The sequence below is a fragment of the Eublepharis macularius genome, chromosome 7, assembly GCF_028583425.1.
Source record: "Eublepharis macularius isolate TG4126 chromosome 7, MPM_Emac_v1.0, whole genome shotgun sequence".
Classification (NCBI taxonomy): domain Eukaryota; kingdom Metazoa; phylum Chordata; class Lepidosauria; order Squamata; family Eublepharidae; genus Eublepharis; species Eublepharis macularius.
This window is the reverse complement of record NC_072796.1, coordinates 19,265,350-19,285,283: the sequence shown is the minus strand read 5'-3', so window position 1 is coordinate 19,285,283 and position 19,934 is coordinate 19,265,350. Positions and strand designations below refer to the sequence as shown.

Below are 19,934 nucleotides of genomic sequence, written 5' to 3'. Positions count from 1 at the left end.
TTTTGTTTGTTATAAGAAAAAATAGTTCTCAAATAACTTATCAGATACTTATTAACGACCAAAAATTAAACACTTCTTCAACTTTGAAATAGCTAATCTTCTGTTTTTTCCTCCTCTTTTCTTCCCCCCCTCTTTTTTATGTTTCTTTACCAAAATTAAAATTAAAGCAGTACTAAAAATACTAAGCTAGAAGCTTAGATACAAAGATTGCAGTAAGCAATATTTTAATTTGTGACAGTAGAATTAAGTATTTTTGCTCTAATACATTTTATCTCAAAAAACAAACAACTAAGCTCTATCAAGCGTTGTAGAAAGGAATCTATAAAAACACTATTTAAACTAATTAACTTTTATAAAAAACAAAAATCACTTTTATATAATCCGTTAATACTATTTCCCTTTCCCTCCCCCAGTTCTTATTAGTAACAGAGCATTAAAAAATACAAAAATATGAAGCTATAAAAACTTGAGTAAGAAAAAATAAAAAGACAATTATAAATCACGTGGACTAGTGTGTTACTTCACGCACTAGCTATTTGTTGAGAGAGAAAAAAAACCCAACCCTTAAAAACTAACTCAACAGAAGCCAAAGAACACTAAGCTAGCAGCTTAGATATACAATAAGCAATATTTTAATTTGCAGCTATAAAATAAAATATTTTTACACTGGTGCACTTTAGAGGCTGAGTTCTAGCAAATGTAAAAAAAAAATTAAAAATCACTACTTAAACTAATTAACTTTTATAGTAACAAGACCCTCCACAATACAATTCCCCTTAACCCTATAACAGTATACCCCTCTTCCCTCCCCCAAATCTTATTAGTAACAGCTCAAAACTATAAAACTGTAGAAATTTTTATAAGGAAAAAAAAACAGTTATAGTTCACTTGGACTAGTGTGTTACTGCACACACTAGCTATTTGGTAAAAAACCAACCCTTTGGAACTATCAACCCAACAGGAGCCACACTGAAGAAACCACCCTAGGCTCCCCCCACCTGGAAAAATAAGATGAACATTAACGTGCAGAGAATTTCCACCTCAACTGTTGACTAAACTCAAAAACACATTCCCACATTAAGCTTAATTCTTTTTTGTTGTTCTTAATTAGTTGTCCAGAATAGGGATTTTACTCCCTTTTTGAGGAGAAGGTGTTGGAAATTTTCTTTTTTGACTATACTTGCTGACATCCATCGGAGTCTCCACATGCAAGTTCTGCAGCAATTGTTCAGCCTCATCTAAATTTGAAGCAATCAGTTGTTTTCCATTATGCATGACAGAGAGTTTAATAAAGTTGCTCCATCTGTAACGAATGTTAGCTCTTTGCAAGGCTAAAGTGACTGATTTTAAGTCCTTCCTTTTGGACAACACTTCACCCGGTAAATCAGGAAAGATGTAAGCTGGCTTTTCGTTGAAAAGAAGTGGGCTTTTGACTCTGGTCACATCCATTAGTTGCTTGCGTATTTTGTGGTCTGCAATTTCCACAATGATATCTCTTGGAAGATTTCTCTTTTTGGCAGCCTGCTCAGATCCCAGTCGAAAAGCCTTAGTGATGGTTAGCTCTGCATCGTTAGGTAAATTGAGCAGTTCGGAGAACCATTTAGTTAGCATTGTGATTAAGTTATCATTAATAGATTGCAACTCTTCTACGTTTCTTATCTTCAAATTGTTTCTTCGTGCAGCCACTTCAAGGTTAATTAGCCTCATTTCATGAGAATCAGAGGTATCTTGGAGATCACGAATATCCCTCTGCGACATAAGAGCCAAATCCAGGGCATTTTCAACTTTTGCATTTGTTTTACTGAGCTCTAGTTTAATGTCTGCCAACTGCATTGAAAGGGGCTGTATTAAAGCCGACATTTGTTTTAAGAGTGACTGTTCAAGCTGTGCTATTTGTTTAGGTAAGAGTAAAAGCTGTTTATTTACCTCTGCACTAGCTTCCAGTATACCCTCGGCCATGTTTGTTTTGCTTTCCAGGCCTTGGCTTTTCTGCACTTCAAAGTCAGCTCCTTCAAAGAGGTTTTGCAAGCACTTAACTGCTTTTGTTGGTGATTTTTTCTTCATCAGCCCCTGCTTTTTCATAGCCTCCTCAAACTTTAAGCTTTAAAAAGCTTTACTTACATGCTTCCAGGCGGGGGAGAGCTGGAGCTCCTTCAACATGCATCCATCTTGCACAGATGCCACGCCCCCTTCAGTCACAATGTATTTACTAATAATTGTATTATCAATGCAATAAACCAGACCTTTGTTTTTGGATTCCACACAGCAAGTATATATAACAAGGTTGTTGTGGGTTTTCCGGGCTGTATTGCCGTGGTCTTGGCATTGTAGTTCCTGACGTTTCGCCAGCAGCTGTGGCTGGCATCTTCAGAGGTAGCACCAAAAGACAGAGATCTCTCAGTGTCACAGTGTGGAAAAGATGTAGGTCATTTGTATCTACTCAGGAGGGGTGGGGTTGAGCTGAGTCATCCTGTAAGAGTTTCCCAGGGTGTGGAATGCTAATGGCGGGAGGCTTCACTGTATCCTGAGGAGGTTCTTTTGCTTGATTGGTGCTTGATGTGCTAATCTTCTCTGCAGGACTATTGTCGAGTATAGAGTGTTTTGTTAGCCTGGTGTTTTTCAGAACTGGAAACCATGCTCAGGAACGTCAGGAACTACAATGCCAAGACCACGGCAATACAGCCCGGAAAACCCACAACAACCATCGTTCTCCGGCCGTGAAAGCCTTCGACAATACATATACAACAAGGATTGACGTTGTTTTATTGGACGTTCTCACTCACTAATTGGACTTTTGCTATCCAGGACCTGTGGAATATAAATATGCTGGGTTGTTATTATGCACTTTCACCTTAATAGTTATATGCGCAATGAATTCATGTAGCAATTGGTAGCACCAGCACTTTATTATCTTGAGGTACCTGCATTTTAGCAATTGTATGAATGGTTTTCCACATGTGAATTAATTGTATTGTTTATTGTATTGATAATTGTTCATTGTACATGCCTTTTACTGTGTATTGAGTTTATGTATTGTATTAGTAAATACATTGTGACTGTTAGCAAGGCTAGTACGTGGTCACTGCTGCTATACCTACTTTGTAAATACCACTCTTTACTCTCTTTTTTTGCAACTGTGGTCTTCAGGCAGCCCTCCATTGGCAATCCCTCCTCTTGGGATGGTCTGTCGGGCATCAACCAGCACTTGGGCCTCTTCCTTTGTGCCCCTTGTTCTGTGGAATGGGCTCTCTGAAGAGGGGAGGGGAGCCCCTACGTTGGTGACCTTCAGGAGGTGCTGCAAGGCCTGATGTTTGCCTGGGCTTTTGAGGAAGTTTGAACGGCAGACATCTTTTAAGGGGAAGAGGGAGAAAGGGATATTATTTTGTTTTTCCATGTAACTTTTTAAATTTCACTATTGTAAGCTACCTTGAACCACAAGGACAGGTGGAGTTAAAATGTTTTAAAATAAATACATTTTAAAAAAATCAGGCACTTTGGGCTATAACATTTTTCTTTTAAAAAAGCGCCAACTTTGTGGAAAGGATGACGGTAATCTGTGAGCATCTGAGGTGTTTCCAGGGAAGTGACTGAGCTTATTCCGCCTTTATCCACAAATCCCTGGAAGATTATCGTAGATTTTGCTCCCAGCTTCTCAGACTGCGTTTCCCGCCCCAGAGCTGCTGAAATCACATGGATGCCTGGATATTTTCTAGTCAGTAAAAATGGGTTTTACAGGAGGGCCCACGTATGCCAAGTTTGGGTAAATGTAAAAAATATAGACATCACTTGAGTGAAATAAGTAATGCTGTTTTGGAATCGAGCTTTTGGACTGCCATTTGTTGTATAATATAATATAATACAATATAATACAATATAATATAATATAATATAATATAATATAATATAATATAATATAATATAATATAATATAATATAATATAATATAATATAATATAATATAATATAATATAATATAATATAATATAATATAATATAATATAATATAATATAAAATCTCTGTTTATTCCAAGCTGCAATTCTTGACATTGATTTTATTGTATATTCAGCTTTCACTTTTTCTGATCACGCGACTTGAAAATACAAATATATTTTTGGGAACCATTTTAATACCTGCAGTGGTCTGCCTAATACAGCCTTTCTAAAACTGTATTTTGGGTTTTTAACCTTTTTAAAACGATATGTAGTTCATCTTGTAGGGATGTTTGATATAAAGTTAATGGCAGGATATAAATATTTGACTCTTAACTGTTTCCTAAGTAATGTGATTGTGGGGTCAGGAGGAGCATTTTCAGTGTGCTTTTAAGGTAAAAACAGTGGGTGGGAGTTATATATTTAACCCCTTTCCCCCAACAACTATCACACAGCCAAGTTTATTTCTTGGTGCCTGATTCAGAAGGCAATTGAACCAGGGAAAGCAGCAAGTACCCACTGTCCTCTAAAACGGAAGGCCTCTTTACATGTGCCCCAAACCTCCTATGATCTGCCTGTATCATCTAATCATGCCTGGGAAAATGTGTAGAACCAGCTTTAGCACAAATAGGCCTCCCCCCCCCCCGCCCTCCTCTGCTGGTTAAAGTGTGTGGGGTGGCAAGGAGGGTATAAAGGCTCTCCTCCTGCTTCCCCACATGCACAGGAGCTGATTTGCACCCCCCCTCCACACACTATTTTAAAGATAAGCTTCAGGTCACACATTAAGCACAAGCTGAGTTAGGTTTCCTCCAATAAGACTCGAGTTTGGTGCACGTGTTAAAGAGATCCTGATGTTTCCCGCCCCTTGATGCCACAAACATGTTATTTAGGGGAAATGTGGTTGGGAAGCTGTGTTGCCTTCCTATACTTTCACGATTCATAGGATCCAAATATTTGGTCTATTGATAAACGTAAATATTAAACTGCATAGTTTTTTTTACATTTTCCTATTAGGCTAGGAAATACATTATGGATACAATGGATGAAAAATATGCTGAAGGAGTCATCTTAGACCTGGAGAAGACCTGGATGGAATCTGACCCACGCACACCTCTCATTTGCTTCCTTTCCATGGGTTCTGATCCCACGGATTCCATCATTGCTTTGGGGAAGAGGCTGAAGATTGAGACTCGTTACGTTTCCATGGGCCAAGGGCAAGAGGTCCATGCGCGCAAACTTCTACAGCAAACAATGGCACATGTAAGAGTCTGAATTGTGTGTCGGGGCTAGTCAGTTTTTGAATTTTCCAGGAAATGGATGCTTATCAAAATGCATCACACCAGGTTTGAGCGCAGCAAGAAAAAACAAGGGGCTGCTGATCCAATGTAGAACCAATTTACTCTGTCTGTTAGTCAATCCCATTTTTATTCCTCCTTTCCTCAAAGGTTTCTTCCTTCCCCTATTTTATCTTCCAGACAGCTCTGTGAGGTAGCTGATGCTCACAGGGAGTGACTGGCCCAAGATTAATCAATCAGCCTTCATGGCAGAGTGGGCATTTGACCCCATGTCTTCCAGTCCCTAATCCAACACTCTTAAGGATTGTGCCACACTGGCTGCTAAGATCAAATGGCTGCCCTTAATGTCTAGTAAGCTAAGATATGTGTAAGTTTCACCCGCTCAACAAATGACAGACAGTGGGGTACAGTGGAAACATGTCAGGTCAAGCGTTGTAACAAACTCGATATGGGAAACAGAAGAGGAAGAGAGGCACAACTCTTGCATTCTGTGGCACAAACCCCGTAACTTTAGTTTAAGGCTGGATCCATATACATGACTTGTTATCACCGATGAAAATAATAACAGAGATGTACTTTTTGAAACCAGCTGTGTGTGGATGACTGGGGGAACTTTATCATGATATTACAAAACAGCAGGTGATACTTTATTGTTTATTCTTACTGAAGATGACATATGTTTGTGTTATCTATATGATAATTATCTGACAGTGGTATTTAGTACAGATCTTAATATACAAGATCCTTATTGACACCGTATAGTGGTGCTTGCTCATCCAAATTTTGATTAATCAGCCAAAAAAACTCCTTTATGTTGCTTATGTGAAGGTATCCAATGGCATACTGTTTCCTGGGTTCATTCTGGGAGAGCAGAAACAGAGGTATGAGCCTCACCTGAGGTCCCTTTAGGAATTATTTGAAACAGAGTCTTGCGTATCATTTCAGAAGGTGTTGTGCTGATATAGGAAGGTTGTATACTGTCACTATTGGCTGATAAAGATGATGAAAGGTTTCCAAAATGAAGAACAAACCTAGCCTAGGTTATCTTGTTTTCTTCCTTTAGGGAGGATGGGCACTCCTGCAAAATTGTCACCTAGGCCTTGACTTTATGGACGAATTGATGGACACCATTGTGGAAACTGAGACTGTTCATGAGGCTTTTCGCTTGTGGGTGACAACCGAGGTTCACAAACACTTCCCCATTACACTTCTTCAGATGTCTATTAAATTCACCAATGAGCCTCCTCAAGGACTCAGAGCTGGCCTTAAGAGAACCTATGGAGGTGAGTGACTTTTCCTCCTGAAAAAAATACCAGTGTACCATCAAATACACAAGCCCAGTTAATTCCAGTGGGTTTCTCAGGGGACTAACCCATAGCTTTTAAAACATATCTCGAGTGGTGGTGTTCTCCTGTGTATGTTTTTAAATTTAGACCAGACTAGAAGTCACTGTTGGCTGTTTGCCATCAATGACAGTATGGCCATTTTGAACTACAGGTTCCCAAGGGTAAAACAGCCTCCTATGGTAGATGCATCATCTGCCTTTCTTGTTGATTTTGTGTAAATTCCTTCTGGACATTATTATGAGGTCATCTGCTGTTACATTGTTATGATGAGTTTGGGCAGAAGATATTTATGGGTGGGAGGTTACGTAGGACCTTTGTAGGTGAATAGATTTAGTATAGGCATTACAAGCCCCTCAGAGCTTTGGAAGAGCGGTGTATACAGGAGTTAAAATAAATAAAAGCCATCCCTTAAAAACTATCGTGGGCAGATCTGTGAAACAATGGTTAGGGGATTATGTTGCCAACTGTTCATTTTCTTCCAGATGTTTGACCTCTTCAACCTATTTGAAATTTTGAACATCAGTGTACAAATATATTACACAGAAAACTGCAAGTTTGGCTTTATTTTAGTGAATAAACATTTCTGAATGACTACTGGCATGATGTTTAAAAAACGTCACTGTTCCTTGGTTCCTTAGGGATTTTGGTTGATACGTTTGTCAGGAGAGAACTATAACTCCTAGTTTTTCGAGACTGTAGAAAGATCCGTCTTGTCTTGTCATAGCCTCAGTCTCTGGTTTTATGTATCCATAGTTTGGGCCATGTTGGGAATTAGATATTTTTACGCATTTATTGCTGTGTGATTGATACAAAAACAGCTTCAGAGAGCAAAACTATCTTCGATCGGGCTTTTTCCTGAGCCTTCATAGGAAACGATGCAGCGGTTGTATTTTCTGATGGCATCTATTAATCTTTTAAAAAACCCAGGTGTGAGCCAGGATCTTTTGGATATCAGCAACATGGTCCAGTGGAAGCCGATGCTCTATGCCGTGGCTTTCCTGCATTCCACAGTTCAGGAAAGAAGGAAATTTGGGCCTCTAGGATGGAACATTCCTTACGAATTTAACCAAGCTGATTTCAATGCCACAGTGCAGTTTGTTCAGAACCATCTGGATGACATGGACATCAAAAAGGTACTTGGCGGCAATTGAAAATAACCATTTAGCATCATGTTAGTATTTGAAGTAGTATTACTTTTTGATGAGATGTGTTCCTGAGCCTTTGCATATAGCTGTGGTAATCTATGGGGAGCTTCCTTGTCCAGGACGTCATGACAGAAGGTACTGGAGAAACCCTAAGAACATAAATGCAGCAGATCCTTTAAGAAAGATTCTCTTTATCAGCTGGGATATTTACAGGCTGCGGGGATTTCTGAGAAAAGGTTAACTATTTCCTTCCTTCCTTTTGTTCCTTGAGGTAGTGCTGGCTGAGCAGTTTGAAGGCAGGACAGATTGCTCTAAAAGAAACATAGCAACACTTTTTCCATATAAAAGAAAATAGCTTCTAGAGAGCCAGTGTGCCTATCACCACAATAGTTGCGGTATTAGTTTTAAAAAATGCAACAAACTAAAAGGTTTAGTGGTTGTGAGGAATGGGGAGCTCAGCTGCTCTCTCTTTCTCTATCCTGTCCCCCAGGATCTCAGACAGACATTGGGGTACCTGCCCATTTGCTCCGTGTTGGTTTTGTGAGCAAACCTTTTTAGAGCGTTCTTATTACTGAAGTGGTGAGCCTGTGTCTGGATCACAACATGTAGAGGTGCAAGTGGGCTTAAGTGATTTAATGCTTCCTCCCCCTTATAAAACTATATTGTGAGGGACAAGAGTTGTGGCACAGCTTTCTACGTTTATGGTCCCCCCCCCCCCCCCGCTTTGAGGAACATTCCATCCTGTGAGTCTCCACATGCAGTCTGGTATGGCACAGCCCGGAAATAGTGAGAAGTAGGCCTTGGCCACACTTGGCATGGCAACTCTGGAACAGGAGGTGCAGCTATGGTTGCCAGGTCCCCCTGTTGTCCCGGCGGGAGGTGGGGGCCCCAAGCACCTACTTGCTCTGCTTCCTGTTGCGCGGAGTCCCAGGCCTGCGTGCTGACGTCACTTCCAGGAAGTGATGCCATCACGCTGGCTGCAGCCACTGTAGGAGTGCTCCTGCACTGTGCAGGAGGGCCCCCCGAATTGGCCTGTATCAGTTCTGAATCGTCCTGGAGCGGGCTGCTGAGGAGCCTGGGAGTGCTCCAATGCTCTGCAGTGGCCCAATCTGGGCCAATTTGGGCCCAAATCAACCCGAATTGGGCCCGAATATGGCTGGATCGGGTCCGCTGGAGGGTGCCGCGCCCCCAGGGAGCATGCCACACTCTCCAGGAGCATGCCCCTGGGACATCCGTGCCTCCCTTGCTGGGCAGGTAAGTATGGGCAGAGGGGGGAGCGGGTCCCCCTCCCGCCAGGACAATGGCAGATCTCCCGTCCCCAGCGGGGGATTGGCAACCCTAAGTACAATTCCCAGAACTCTAGGATTGCTCACACATGACTACATATAGAGGGGGATGTTCATGACAAGATACATTTTAGCATACTGTTGCTATTTGCTCTTTTGAACTTTTGTTTCAGGGGGTGTCTTGGAATACAGTTCGGTACATGATAGGAGAGATTCAATATGGTGGAAGAGTTACGGATGACTACGACAAAAGGCTGCTGAACACATTTGCTAAAGTCTGGTTCAGTGAAAATATGTTCAGTCCAGACTTCTCCTTCTACAAAGGCTACAGTGTCCCCAAGTGCACTGCAGTGGATCACTATCTTCAGTACATACAGGTGTGTAAAATTAGCAAGTGTGTATGTTGGAAGGAGAAACCTCAGAGAGGTTTAGTTGGAGTTGGTCAGATGGAAACCTTTCTTTTCTATGAGGTTCCTGCCCTGGAAAACGCTCCTTTAATGAAGCTTCCTGATGCCCAGATGTGGTGTTTGTTGGGTGAAACGTGATGCTAGCGGCCAGATGAGAATTTTTACTGCATCTGGAGCCTGCCATTTCTGCCTCAGTTACTGTTTCTCTGAAGCTTAGCTGGCACATTGTGGACAGGAAATATTCTTGTGGAAGGGCACTAAGGATAACCTTCTATATCCTTTGGGGTCCTAGTACATGATAGACTGATTTTATTTTATTTTACAAAATGTATATCATGCCTTTCTGCCTTCACAAGACCACCCAGGCAGCTAACAAAACATACTCAATACAATCACTTTTTAAAACCGCCCATTTTGAAAACAATTAAAACCAAAGCTAAAATACATACAGAACAAAACAGCAATTTTTAGGGATCACTGAAAGAATGCCAAACGAAACAATGTTGCTATGCTGATTGAGGTATGGCTTTTGAGGCCTACTGTAGCAGCTCAGCCAGGTACATTGACATCTCTGGGAAATAATCATCAGTTTGGGAGAACACAACTGACGTTTTATTAATCAGAAATACAAGATGTAATGCCACTCTCATTGGAACTGGTCTCATGGACCCTGTCTCCACAACTGCTATCTCATACAGACAGACCCTCAGATTTGCAGAATGCTCTCTGTCTGTGGTTAGAGTGTCAGTGTAGGATTTGGGAGACCCAGGCTCGATTCTCTGCTCTGTCATGGAAACTTGCCAGGTGGCCATGGGCCAGTGACACACACTCAGCCTAAGCTACTTCATATGGCTTTTATCAGGGTTCATTTCGAGGGGGAACGCACAGGAATGCAGTTCCGGCAGTTCCCCAAAGAGGTCACATGTCAGGTGGCCCCACCCACCTGACTCTCAGCCATTTTGGGCCCGTTTCGGCCTGGATTGGGGTTGAAACGGCCTGGATTGGGCCTCTGACAGGTGGTGGATCACTCTCCCCGTCATCAGTGGCCCGATCCTGACTGTTTGGGGCCCCTTTTCAGCCATTTTCAGCCTCTTTTTGCCATTTTGGGCCCAATTTCGGCCCTGAATGGCCAGGATTGGGTCCAAAACAACCAGAATAGGTGATGTCACGGGGTGTGGCATATGCAAATCAGCCATACTAATGACACATTTCTGGTGATGGCAAGAGGCGTGGCATATGCTAATGAGTTATGCTAATGAGTTCCTCCAGCTCTTTTTCTACGAAATGACCCCTGGCTTTTGTGAGAATGAAATGGAAAACATAAGAATGCTGTAAGCCACTTTGAGTTCTAAGTGGGGAGAAAAGCAGTATATAAATAAAATGATAACTCACCTACTCTTATCCACTGTCTCGCAGAGACATGAGGCCTACACTCAAGCTCTGTTACACTATTTATGGTATAGTTTACAATCTAACCTATAGCTTGCTACTGAAAGAAAGCATGGCCACTTGAATTATTCTTTTATCCGCCAGTCTATGATTTCCCTTCTTTCTTCCAGAATTCTTTTTTGCTAAGGCCTTTATCCATAAGGCACGCCAGCAAGGCAAGATTTATTCATACAAATAGTTTTAATTTCACTTTCTGAAGGTCTTGTTAAACATTCAGATGAGAGGTAGTTTAATATAATGTGCTAGTCTTTATTGTTGCGGTCACATGTTTTTATTTATATAATTGTCAATGTTTGTCAAGCTTTCGGCTCCATGATCTATACGACTCCTTCTTGATCTTTTTGCCTGTTCAGGGCTTGCCTGCTTATGATACACCAGAAGTGTTTGGGCTGCATCCCAATGCGGACATTACTTACCAGAGCAAACTTGCCAAAGATGTGCTGGACACCATTCTCAGCATCCAGCCGAAAGACAGCTCCAGTGGTGGAGGAGAGACCAGAGAGGCTGTGGTTGCCAGGCTGGCTGATGATATGTTGGAGAAGCTTCCTGCAGACTATGTACCCTTTGAGGCAAGTCCATGAAATTAACCGCCCATGATTTCTCCCCAGAATTGTCCGATTTATTTTTTAAAAATGCTATTGATATACTGTTGATATGCATATGTTCTGGGGAAGGCAATGGCAAACCACCCCATAACAAAAAGTCTGCCAAGAAAACGGCGTGATGCGACGTCCCCCCCATGGGTCAGTAATCACTCAGTGCTTGCACAGGGGACTCCCTTTACCTTTATGCATATGATCTACACTTTCTCATTTCAGGTAAAGGAGAGACTGCAGCATATGGGGCCGTTCCAGCCCATGAACATCTTCTTACGACAAGAGATAGATAGAATGCAGAGGATTATTGCCCTGGTACGGAACACTCTGACGGACCTAAAGCTTGCCATCGATGGGACGATCATCATGAGTGAGAACCTCAGAGATGCTCTGGACTGTATGTATGACGCTAGGATTCCTGAACGTTGGCGGAAGGTCAGTACTATTTCTTTCGCCGTCAGGGAAAATAACAACATTGGATCAGTAATACTTTGGACTGTACATCCTGCATTCCATTCTGCTACCATCTGTATCAGGGAGATGCATGTATCTTCGACATGAACCAATCAGTTTAGCATCTTCTAGACTTTGCTGGGATTCAAAAAAGCTGTAGCTAGAACGCAGCACCTACCATACTAGTGTTGCAGTAAGCACATAGTATCGAACTTCATATATTGTTCTAAAATCTTTTCCTTATCTCCTCTGTTTCTAGGCATCTTGGGCCTCCAGCACTCTTGGCTTCTGGTTCACTGAGCTGCTTGAACGAAACCGGCAGTTTCATTGTTGGATTTTTGAAGGGCGACCAAACTGCTTTTGGATGACAGGGTTTTTCAACCCTCAAGGATTTCTAACGGCAATGAGACAGGTTAAAGAGCACCTATTCAAACATCCTCCTGTCTGTTCCTGATATACCTATTTTTGCTTGCCATCTGAATGGTAGAGAACTGTTGGAGAGCAACTGTGGTTCAGTGGTAGAGCATCCTCTTTGTATGCGGGAGGTTCCAGGTTCAATTTCTTGCATCTCCATTTGAAAAAGGATCAGGTAGTAGGTGAAAGACCTCTACCTGAGACCTCGCAGAGCTTCTGCCAGCCAGAGCAGACAATACTGACCTTGATAGATCAATGACCTGTCTCCATATAAGGCAGCTTTATGTGCTCAAGATAATATCTTTTCTTATATAAATTGATTTGGGTTCCCTTTGTCTCCTTCAGATTGCATGAATCCAGGCTTTACTCTTGCTTCTATAATATGTATTTGTGCCTTTTCTGCTTTTCTGTGAGCCGGGTGCAGAATACTCACTGCCTAATGCTCTGGTCTGCAAAGTGCTGCTAGAGAACCGGGAACGAGCTAGGCTCAATAATTTCATTTATTTCAAATTGTTAGTTTCTCCAGGCATTTCTGACAGCCAAAACGAACGATGAAAGGGAGCAGAAAACTTGCTCCCTGTACTTTGCCACAGCTTCTTCCTTCTGCAGGGTTTTTTTTCTGGGAAAAGAGGTGGCGGAAATGAGGAAGAAACACACGGGATTCTTTGAAATAATATTATTTTCAAGCACTATTTTCAAGAGGTACCGGAACTCTGTTCCACCACGTTCCCCCTGAAAAAAAGCCCTGTCCTTCTGTAAACTTTGGGAAAATATCTGTTATTGGAAAAAGAGAGAATACTGCCCTCTAGAGGGAGGGGTTTTTACAGAGAGGCTGAGTAGTGGTTGCTTAGCAGGAGGATGGCCGTTGGGAGATGGCAGTTGGAAGCCCTGAAGGACCGGAGAGCGGGAGGATCCAAGAGGAGAGAGCCTGGAGAGGGGGAGGGAAAAGGAGGGATGAACAGTGACCCTCAGCAGCTGAGGGCCTTCTGAGGAAGCATTTCTGCTGTTGGGAGGAAACCTTTCTTGCAGCTCAAAGACTGAGACTCAAATACTCCCTGACTCTGGATCTGGGACTTCTTTAATTTATTTTACTTGCAATAGAGTTCGTTTGAAAGTCCAGGCTTTATTCTCCTGACTCCCCCCGTCACACACCTTTAAATAAAAGGTTTTATTTGTGCAAACAGCAGTTCAGGGTTGAATGGGGCGTCCACACTCCTGAGACCAGTGGCCTGGCCTTTTTTAGGCTAAAAAAGGGCTGTACTTTCTGGGCAAGTGGTTAGGATAAGGAAGACTGCCAAGAAGATGAGGATATGTTAGCCGTGGTTCTCTCTTTGCAGAGAAAGTTACAAAAAGGTATTCTGGTCACAGCGCATGCTTGAGCCAGTGCCCTCTGCCGGCAGGTGGAGGCTTCTGTTCAGGCAATACTAAAATGAAGTTGGTCTGAACTGGGTCAGTTTCAATAAGGAAGGATTAATTGGTTTAGCCCTTTCTTTTGGACTGGGTTTAGTGGCTCTGACTTAACACGAAGTTTTGGGGCAGCGAGAATGAACAAAAGGCACCCCCTTTCATATTTCAAGTCAGGACCCTAGTGGTCGAGTTTTCTTCAGACTTTATGATGGAAAGGCATGGCATGAGTGGTGTGAGGGTAGATGTCTGTAAGGTAGAGAAAATGTGGGAAAATGGTGTGGCAGAAAAAAGTATCGAAAAGAGTCCAGTAGCACCTTTAAGACTAACGAACTTTACTGTAGCATAAGCTTTCGAGAATCACAGTTCTCTTTGTCAGATGCGAAGAATGTCTTGGTAAGCCGCAGGAACCGAGGGGTAGTAGGGTTATCTGTCACATTTCTATCCTGCTCTTCTTCCATGGAGCTAGGACCGCAAAAATGGTTCTTCCTCTCTGTTTTATTCTCACAACAACCTTGTGAGGTAGGTTAGATATAGTGTTTGTGTCTGACCCACCAGGTGTCCAGCAAGCTTCCTACCAGTGTGAAAGTTTGAACCCAGATCTCAAAATTCTAATCCATCTCTCTAACTATTTCTCTGTAGTTCCAAGTTACCTGCCATACTCAGGATTGGCCTTATTGATGATTTTGTAGGCTTAATGAATGATTTGGCTCTTTGCCCATTGAAATCTCATTTCCATGCCTTTGCCACTTTGTTCCTTTGAACAGGAAATTACCCGTGCCAATAAAGGATGGGCCCTGGACAGTGTAGTTCTATGCAATGAGGTGACCAAGTGGATGAAGGATGATATCACCGTTCCTCCAGCCGAAGGAGTCTATGTCTACGGCCTCTATTTAGAAGGAGCTGGGTGGGACAAAAGGAATATGAAACTCATAGAATCGAAGCCCAAGGTGCTCTTTGAATTGATGCCCGTGATCAGAATATATGCAGAAAATAACAGTAAGTATTAAGCTGCTGCTAATAAATCAATGGCTATTGTTAACAATATTTTAATTTTTAAAAGCTGCCTTTTTTTGTGGCAATGTCTGCCTGTGTTCCCATTACAGCCAAGTTTCCTGACAAATGAATGAGTTGCCAGTCCAATTAAAACAATTACTGATGATGGCCCCAAAAGACCAGCTTAGGTGGTGCTGCTCAGATGTACAAGAAGCTGGAAAGCCTTTAATCTGCAAGCATGATGTACACAGAAAGAGCAGCGTTAAAGTGATTCTCACGCCACATATCACTGCCAAGTTGACTTCCAAGTGTGTCTGCCGGAGGAACCCTGGCAGTGGCAGCACCGACAGGCATGGTTTATGAGCAGTTTAGCAAAGGGTCAAGGCAGGAGCAGCAGGAAGGATAAGAAAATGGGTGGCTAATGCAACAGATCACTCAGACCTGAACCTTGGTTATGTGGGGTGACCAGTGAGAACTGCAGGAAACATTGAGACATAGTGCTGAAAGGGACCCCAGAGGGTCATCTAATCCAACCTTCTGCACAATGCAGGAAATTCACAGCTCTTCCCTTCCCCCACCTTTCACAGTGGCTTCTGCTCAATGCCCAGAACTTCCAGGATACCCTGCCCATCTGGCCTGGAGGAAAACTCCTTCCCCACCCCAAAGTGGCGATCGGCAGTACTCTGGGCATATTAAGAAAGGGTCATGAAACCTGAGCGCCGGCTCATCCTTTCCGGCCCTCCCTCTCACTGTCTGCCTAAGTTCATACTGAGTTACAGAATCAGCATTGCTGACAGACGGCCATCTAGTCTCTGCTTAAAAACCTTCAAAGAAGGAGAGCCCACCACCTCCCGAGGAAGCCTGTTCTGCTGAGCAACCGCCCTGTCAGGAAGTTATTTATTTATTTATTTTATTTTTAACCCACCCTCCCCGCAAGCGGGCTCTTCCTAATGTTCTTCCTAATGTTTAACCAAAAACTCCTTTGCTTTAATTTTAACCTACTGGTTCTGGTCCAACCCTCTGGGGTGCAGGAAACAACTTTGCCACATCATCTATTTGATAGCCCTTCAGATGCTCCAAGATGGCTCTATCATATCAAAGATAGGTGGAGTTGCCTGATTACCCTCGACAGAATTTTGATGGAGAATGGAGTGAATTTTTTCTGCCTACCAAAACTTCAGTGTGGCTCACACAATCTGGAATGGCTTCTGTTATTTGTTATGACCGTCCTGCTTGCATCAGAAGATGTGTGTGTTTGAGGGGGCGGGGATGAGTGGGGGATCTAGCATTGATCACAGGGCTGTTCTTGCTCCACCCCTCCATCGGACAGCCTCGAAGGGACATAGTAGGGATGGAATATGTGTGTGTTTATTTTTTCTCTTTTCTGTGGAGATGCAATCCCTTGAGGAGAAAGTGTTCATTTTAAAAAAAATCTTTACATATTCCAGGGGAAGGGAACTTGAACATATCTCCTTCCTTGCTGCAGTACCTTCTCTGTATTTTGGGAATGGCCTGGAACCTGCCAGAGAGTAGCAGGCCATGACCCCATTTGTGAAATATTTCTACCTCTGCCCAGAGATGGGATTCCAGCCCAGATCTCAAAGGAGCAAAATTTTCTTCCATCCTTAGTTATTGCATTGTATTTGGATTATGATTCCAGTCCTGTACCACATGAGGTGCGCTTAGCTCTGCCCAAGTCCATGGGCTCATGCATGTGGAACTGGATGTATGAGTGAAATCTATGGCAGCAAGACTTAGCAGCCTTATTTTTTTTTAATGTGTCTTGTTTAAAAATGAAGACCAAAAGCCAACAATAGAAGCTGTGTAAAACAGACCAGCAGACCAAAAGGTCTCTTTTTGTCAGAGGCTGTATGAGCTTGCTCACTGTTGTAGTCTGGGATGGAGCGAGATGACTCCAAATGGTCTTTGGTCTGAGAGGGTTGATGGAATTTGCCTGTCCACCATCCCCTCTTGTTCTGCCTGGTTATGCGTAAGTTTCAGCTAAATGTGAACATATGCGTCTTTCCAAGTGAAGTTTATCTCGTCAAAGCACCAAAGAAAAACCAACACATTGGAAAAGGAGCAATTGTGTTCTCTTTCATTGCTTAGAATATTTAAAGCTTTTTTAATATAAATGTCACTCAAGCTTTAAATCAAACTTCTCTCTCTTGCAAGAATGCACTTCCTAGTGAATGTTGGGCAGGCTGTGAGTTGTATCTGGGTCTGCTGGTGGTAGTGTTGACAGCTAAATGTACAGAGTTTGGCTCTGCTTGAGCAAACAAGTCAGAAGATTGAAAGAGCAACTTTGGAAGTGAAGAGAAAGACCTCTGGGGTCCTCGGAGGAGGGAAGCAGCTGTCAAAGGGGATTGTGGGCTGAATAGATGGACACCCAAAGACCAGGCTGTTCTGCGTTGTGGAATTTAACCTGTGATGTTTGCTTGAAAGCAGTCCGTTTTGTTTAAGGGGGAAAAAACCCCTATGAAGTAAATATTAGAATCTTGTGGCCCATTTCCTACTTTTGTTTTATTTAGGGGAGAGACAGTTCTTTTGGCTGTGACCATTTTCCTTAATGAGCCCTATTTTTCGAGGCAAACTAGCTAACTGGTGGTCATTTTGACTTGCAGGTGCTTGAGGCAGCTTGTATATGGCAAAGGCCCATTGGTTGAGTTCAGGCCTTGTGTTGTCAGGGCCTGGGGTGGGTAGCAGGAGAGGAAATGGCAGTGAAAGACGTTTTTCTACACCTGTTCTTAGACTTCAGAATGAGCTCCTCTGAGCTGATGTTATCCCCAGGACAGCCTCGAGAGATGAGTTTTGCCCTCCAAACTTGGCAAATGTCATGGCTGAACTGGGACGTGACTCTCACCCTTCATGTAGCCCATTCAAGCTCAGTGCTCTTATACCTGCCTCTTGTGTCGCTTTCTCTCTATTGTCATATGGTTATTTCTACTGTCTATGCAGCTTGTTTTATTTTTTAAAATTTGAATGTTCTTTGCAAATAAAGTAAGTTTTAAAAAAAAATTTACTACCACCCATGTGAAAATTTCTTATTATCCTGTGAATCTTAACTGCATACACGATTTTTATTTGGTTTGTGTTCTCCAGCAGAGTGCTCAGTTTCTTTTGAGCCTTTATTTCTGTCTCCGTCTCCCTAGCATCCAGAGATCCACGTCTGTACTCATGCCCAATCTACAAGAAACCAGTTCGGACTGATCTGAATTACATTGCTGCAGTAGACCTCCGGACTGCCCAACCACCGGAGCATTGGATCTTGCGCGGCGTTGCCCTACTGTGTGATGTCAAGTAATGTTCAGAGAAACACCAGCCTTTTAAAAATTAGAAACATCTTTTTCTTCTTCTTAAATTGAGAAGCCACGTCTCAGGAATTAGCTAGGCGATGGTCACAGGTTTCGTGTGCCTTAAAAAAAAAATAAAGACCATGGCTTCCCTTTCGCTCTACCTTTACTTTCTCTCAAGGTTCAATAGGATAATGATACGGGAACCCAGAAGCTCAATTACTACTTTGATCTCTAGGGAATTTTGACACTTACTGTTTTTGCAACACCAATTTAAGTGAGTCAGGAAAGATAGGAAGACTTTGTCACTGTGATCTCTATAGAATCATCCCCCCCCCCACACACACACTAAAAAAGGAGTGCCTCCATAAACACAAAATGTGAGTTTCTCTCCAGAGAAGTTTAAAGCAAACTGGCAACTGAATGACAGTTGGCTTGCAATAATTCTTCAACTACCTAATTCTTCAAGAGGGGTTCGCTGCCTTCTCAGACACTTGAAATTCCCTGGCTTTGATCCAGAGAAACTGTGTCATGTTCTGGAGTCCTATTGAAATCAGTGGGAATTAGGAATGCCCAGTGCCTTTTGGATTATGCCTGTGTTGTTTGATTTAATTTCAGTGAATGGAGTTCATGAGCAAAGCTGTAGAGTGTTGGCTTAGAATTATTTAAGGTATGAAATCTGGGTGTAGAGCGCATCATCTCTTTCTGTGCTGATTTGCTTTCTGCCTTTACCCTTTTATCACGTCTGTCCTGTCCTCTTTCTTTTTGATTTCCCATTGACTTTCCATTGAGTATAGATATCATTTCATGTTGCAAGTCAGCTGAAGAGAAAGGTTGATCATGCTAGCTAATTTTGCTCTGTCCCATTTGTACATCAAGTCCCACCTTTCAGTACTAAGCTACTGGATGGAAATCTGAAATTTGGTAGAGCCGTTTAAGAATCCAGGTATGTTTTAACACTGTATATTTACATTCGTATTTTAAAAATCCAATCATAAATTTGGAACAAAGCTTACAGTTCACCAGCTACTTTTGTTATTAGGTAATTATGTACAAGTTATATTGAATTGCAGTTTTGCTCCCTGATCTATGGGTAATCGCTTATGTTATTAAAAACTACCATTTAAAAATCTGTTTCAGAGTGATTGATTGTAGTTGGTGCATCAATAGCGATTGGGGCTTTAGAATACCATAAACAAAGCACTTGTGGAAGACATTTAAAGCGGGGGGAGGAAGAACAGATGCCTTTCAGATGTTATAACACACATGAGAAAAGCATTAATGGATTCAGTGTAGCGCAGTGATATTTGCTGATACAGATCATGCTGACAAACCTGCTGAAATTCTGTAATTTTTTTAGTGCTGCCTTGTGAGTCGATGGGCTTCAGCGTTTGCTTGAGAGTTTCCGCTGCCTCTGTATATACTGAAAACACAAAGGATATATTGGCTATTTCCATATTTGGTGAGCATGCAGATGTTGACATCTGCTGGCTATGGAGCCGCCTCAAGCAGGTATCGGGATAAATTTTAGAAATAAACTAGTGCACATGTCAGGCCTGTGCATCGTAACAAGTACAGTTAACCAGCTGTGCATGGTGGCCCACCAGGGTCTTGATAAACTTTCAGTTTTTGCACCTTGCCTGGAGCTGCAAACCTAGGGAAGGTTTTGTCAAGCACTCGATGGGATCCCACACAAGGTTGGACAGTGATATTCTATTTGGTTTGTCCACACATAATGTAGGCCTGACATGTATGTATCTAATTCGTGACTATTTTCACATTTGTTTTGTACCACCAGCGCTTTCCCTTCAGGCACAACCCCCAAAATATAGAGGCTGGAGTACCTAAAAACAGGAAAGGTTGTGTTGGAAGAAGTCCGCATCTTGTCTCTCATCCCCCCTCCTTTATTATCCTCCCTTT

The 19,934-nt window shown here is 42.4% G+C and overlaps 1 protein-coding gene across 1 annotated transcript in view; it reads left to right on the top strand.

The window, feature by feature from the left end:
* Positions 1-19,144, top strand: part of DNAH5 (dynein axonemal heavy chain 5) — a 163,144-nt gene extending 144,000 nt beyond the window's left edge. Inside the window, exons 71-79 of the mRNA XM_054985833.1 lie at positions 4,945-5,190; positions 6,289-6,508; positions 7,499-7,704; positions 9,176-9,379; positions 11,212-11,427; positions 11,677-11,889; positions 12,167-12,319; positions 14,493-14,724; positions 17,874-19,144. Coding sequence (XP_054841808.1) covers positions 4,945-5,190; positions 6,289-6,508; positions 7,499-7,704; positions 9,176-9,379; positions 11,212-11,427; positions 11,677-11,889; positions 12,167-12,319; positions 14,493-14,724; positions 17,874-18,025 — 1,842 coding nt within the window. The 3' untranslated portion in view covers positions 18,026-19,144. The remainder of the gene's footprint in view (positions 1-4,944; positions 5,191-6,288; positions 6,509-7,498; positions 7,705-9,175; positions 9,380-11,211; positions 11,428-11,676; positions 11,890-12,166; positions 12,320-14,492; positions 14,725-17,873) is intronic.
* Positions 19,145-19,934: the final 790 nt, after the last annotated feature.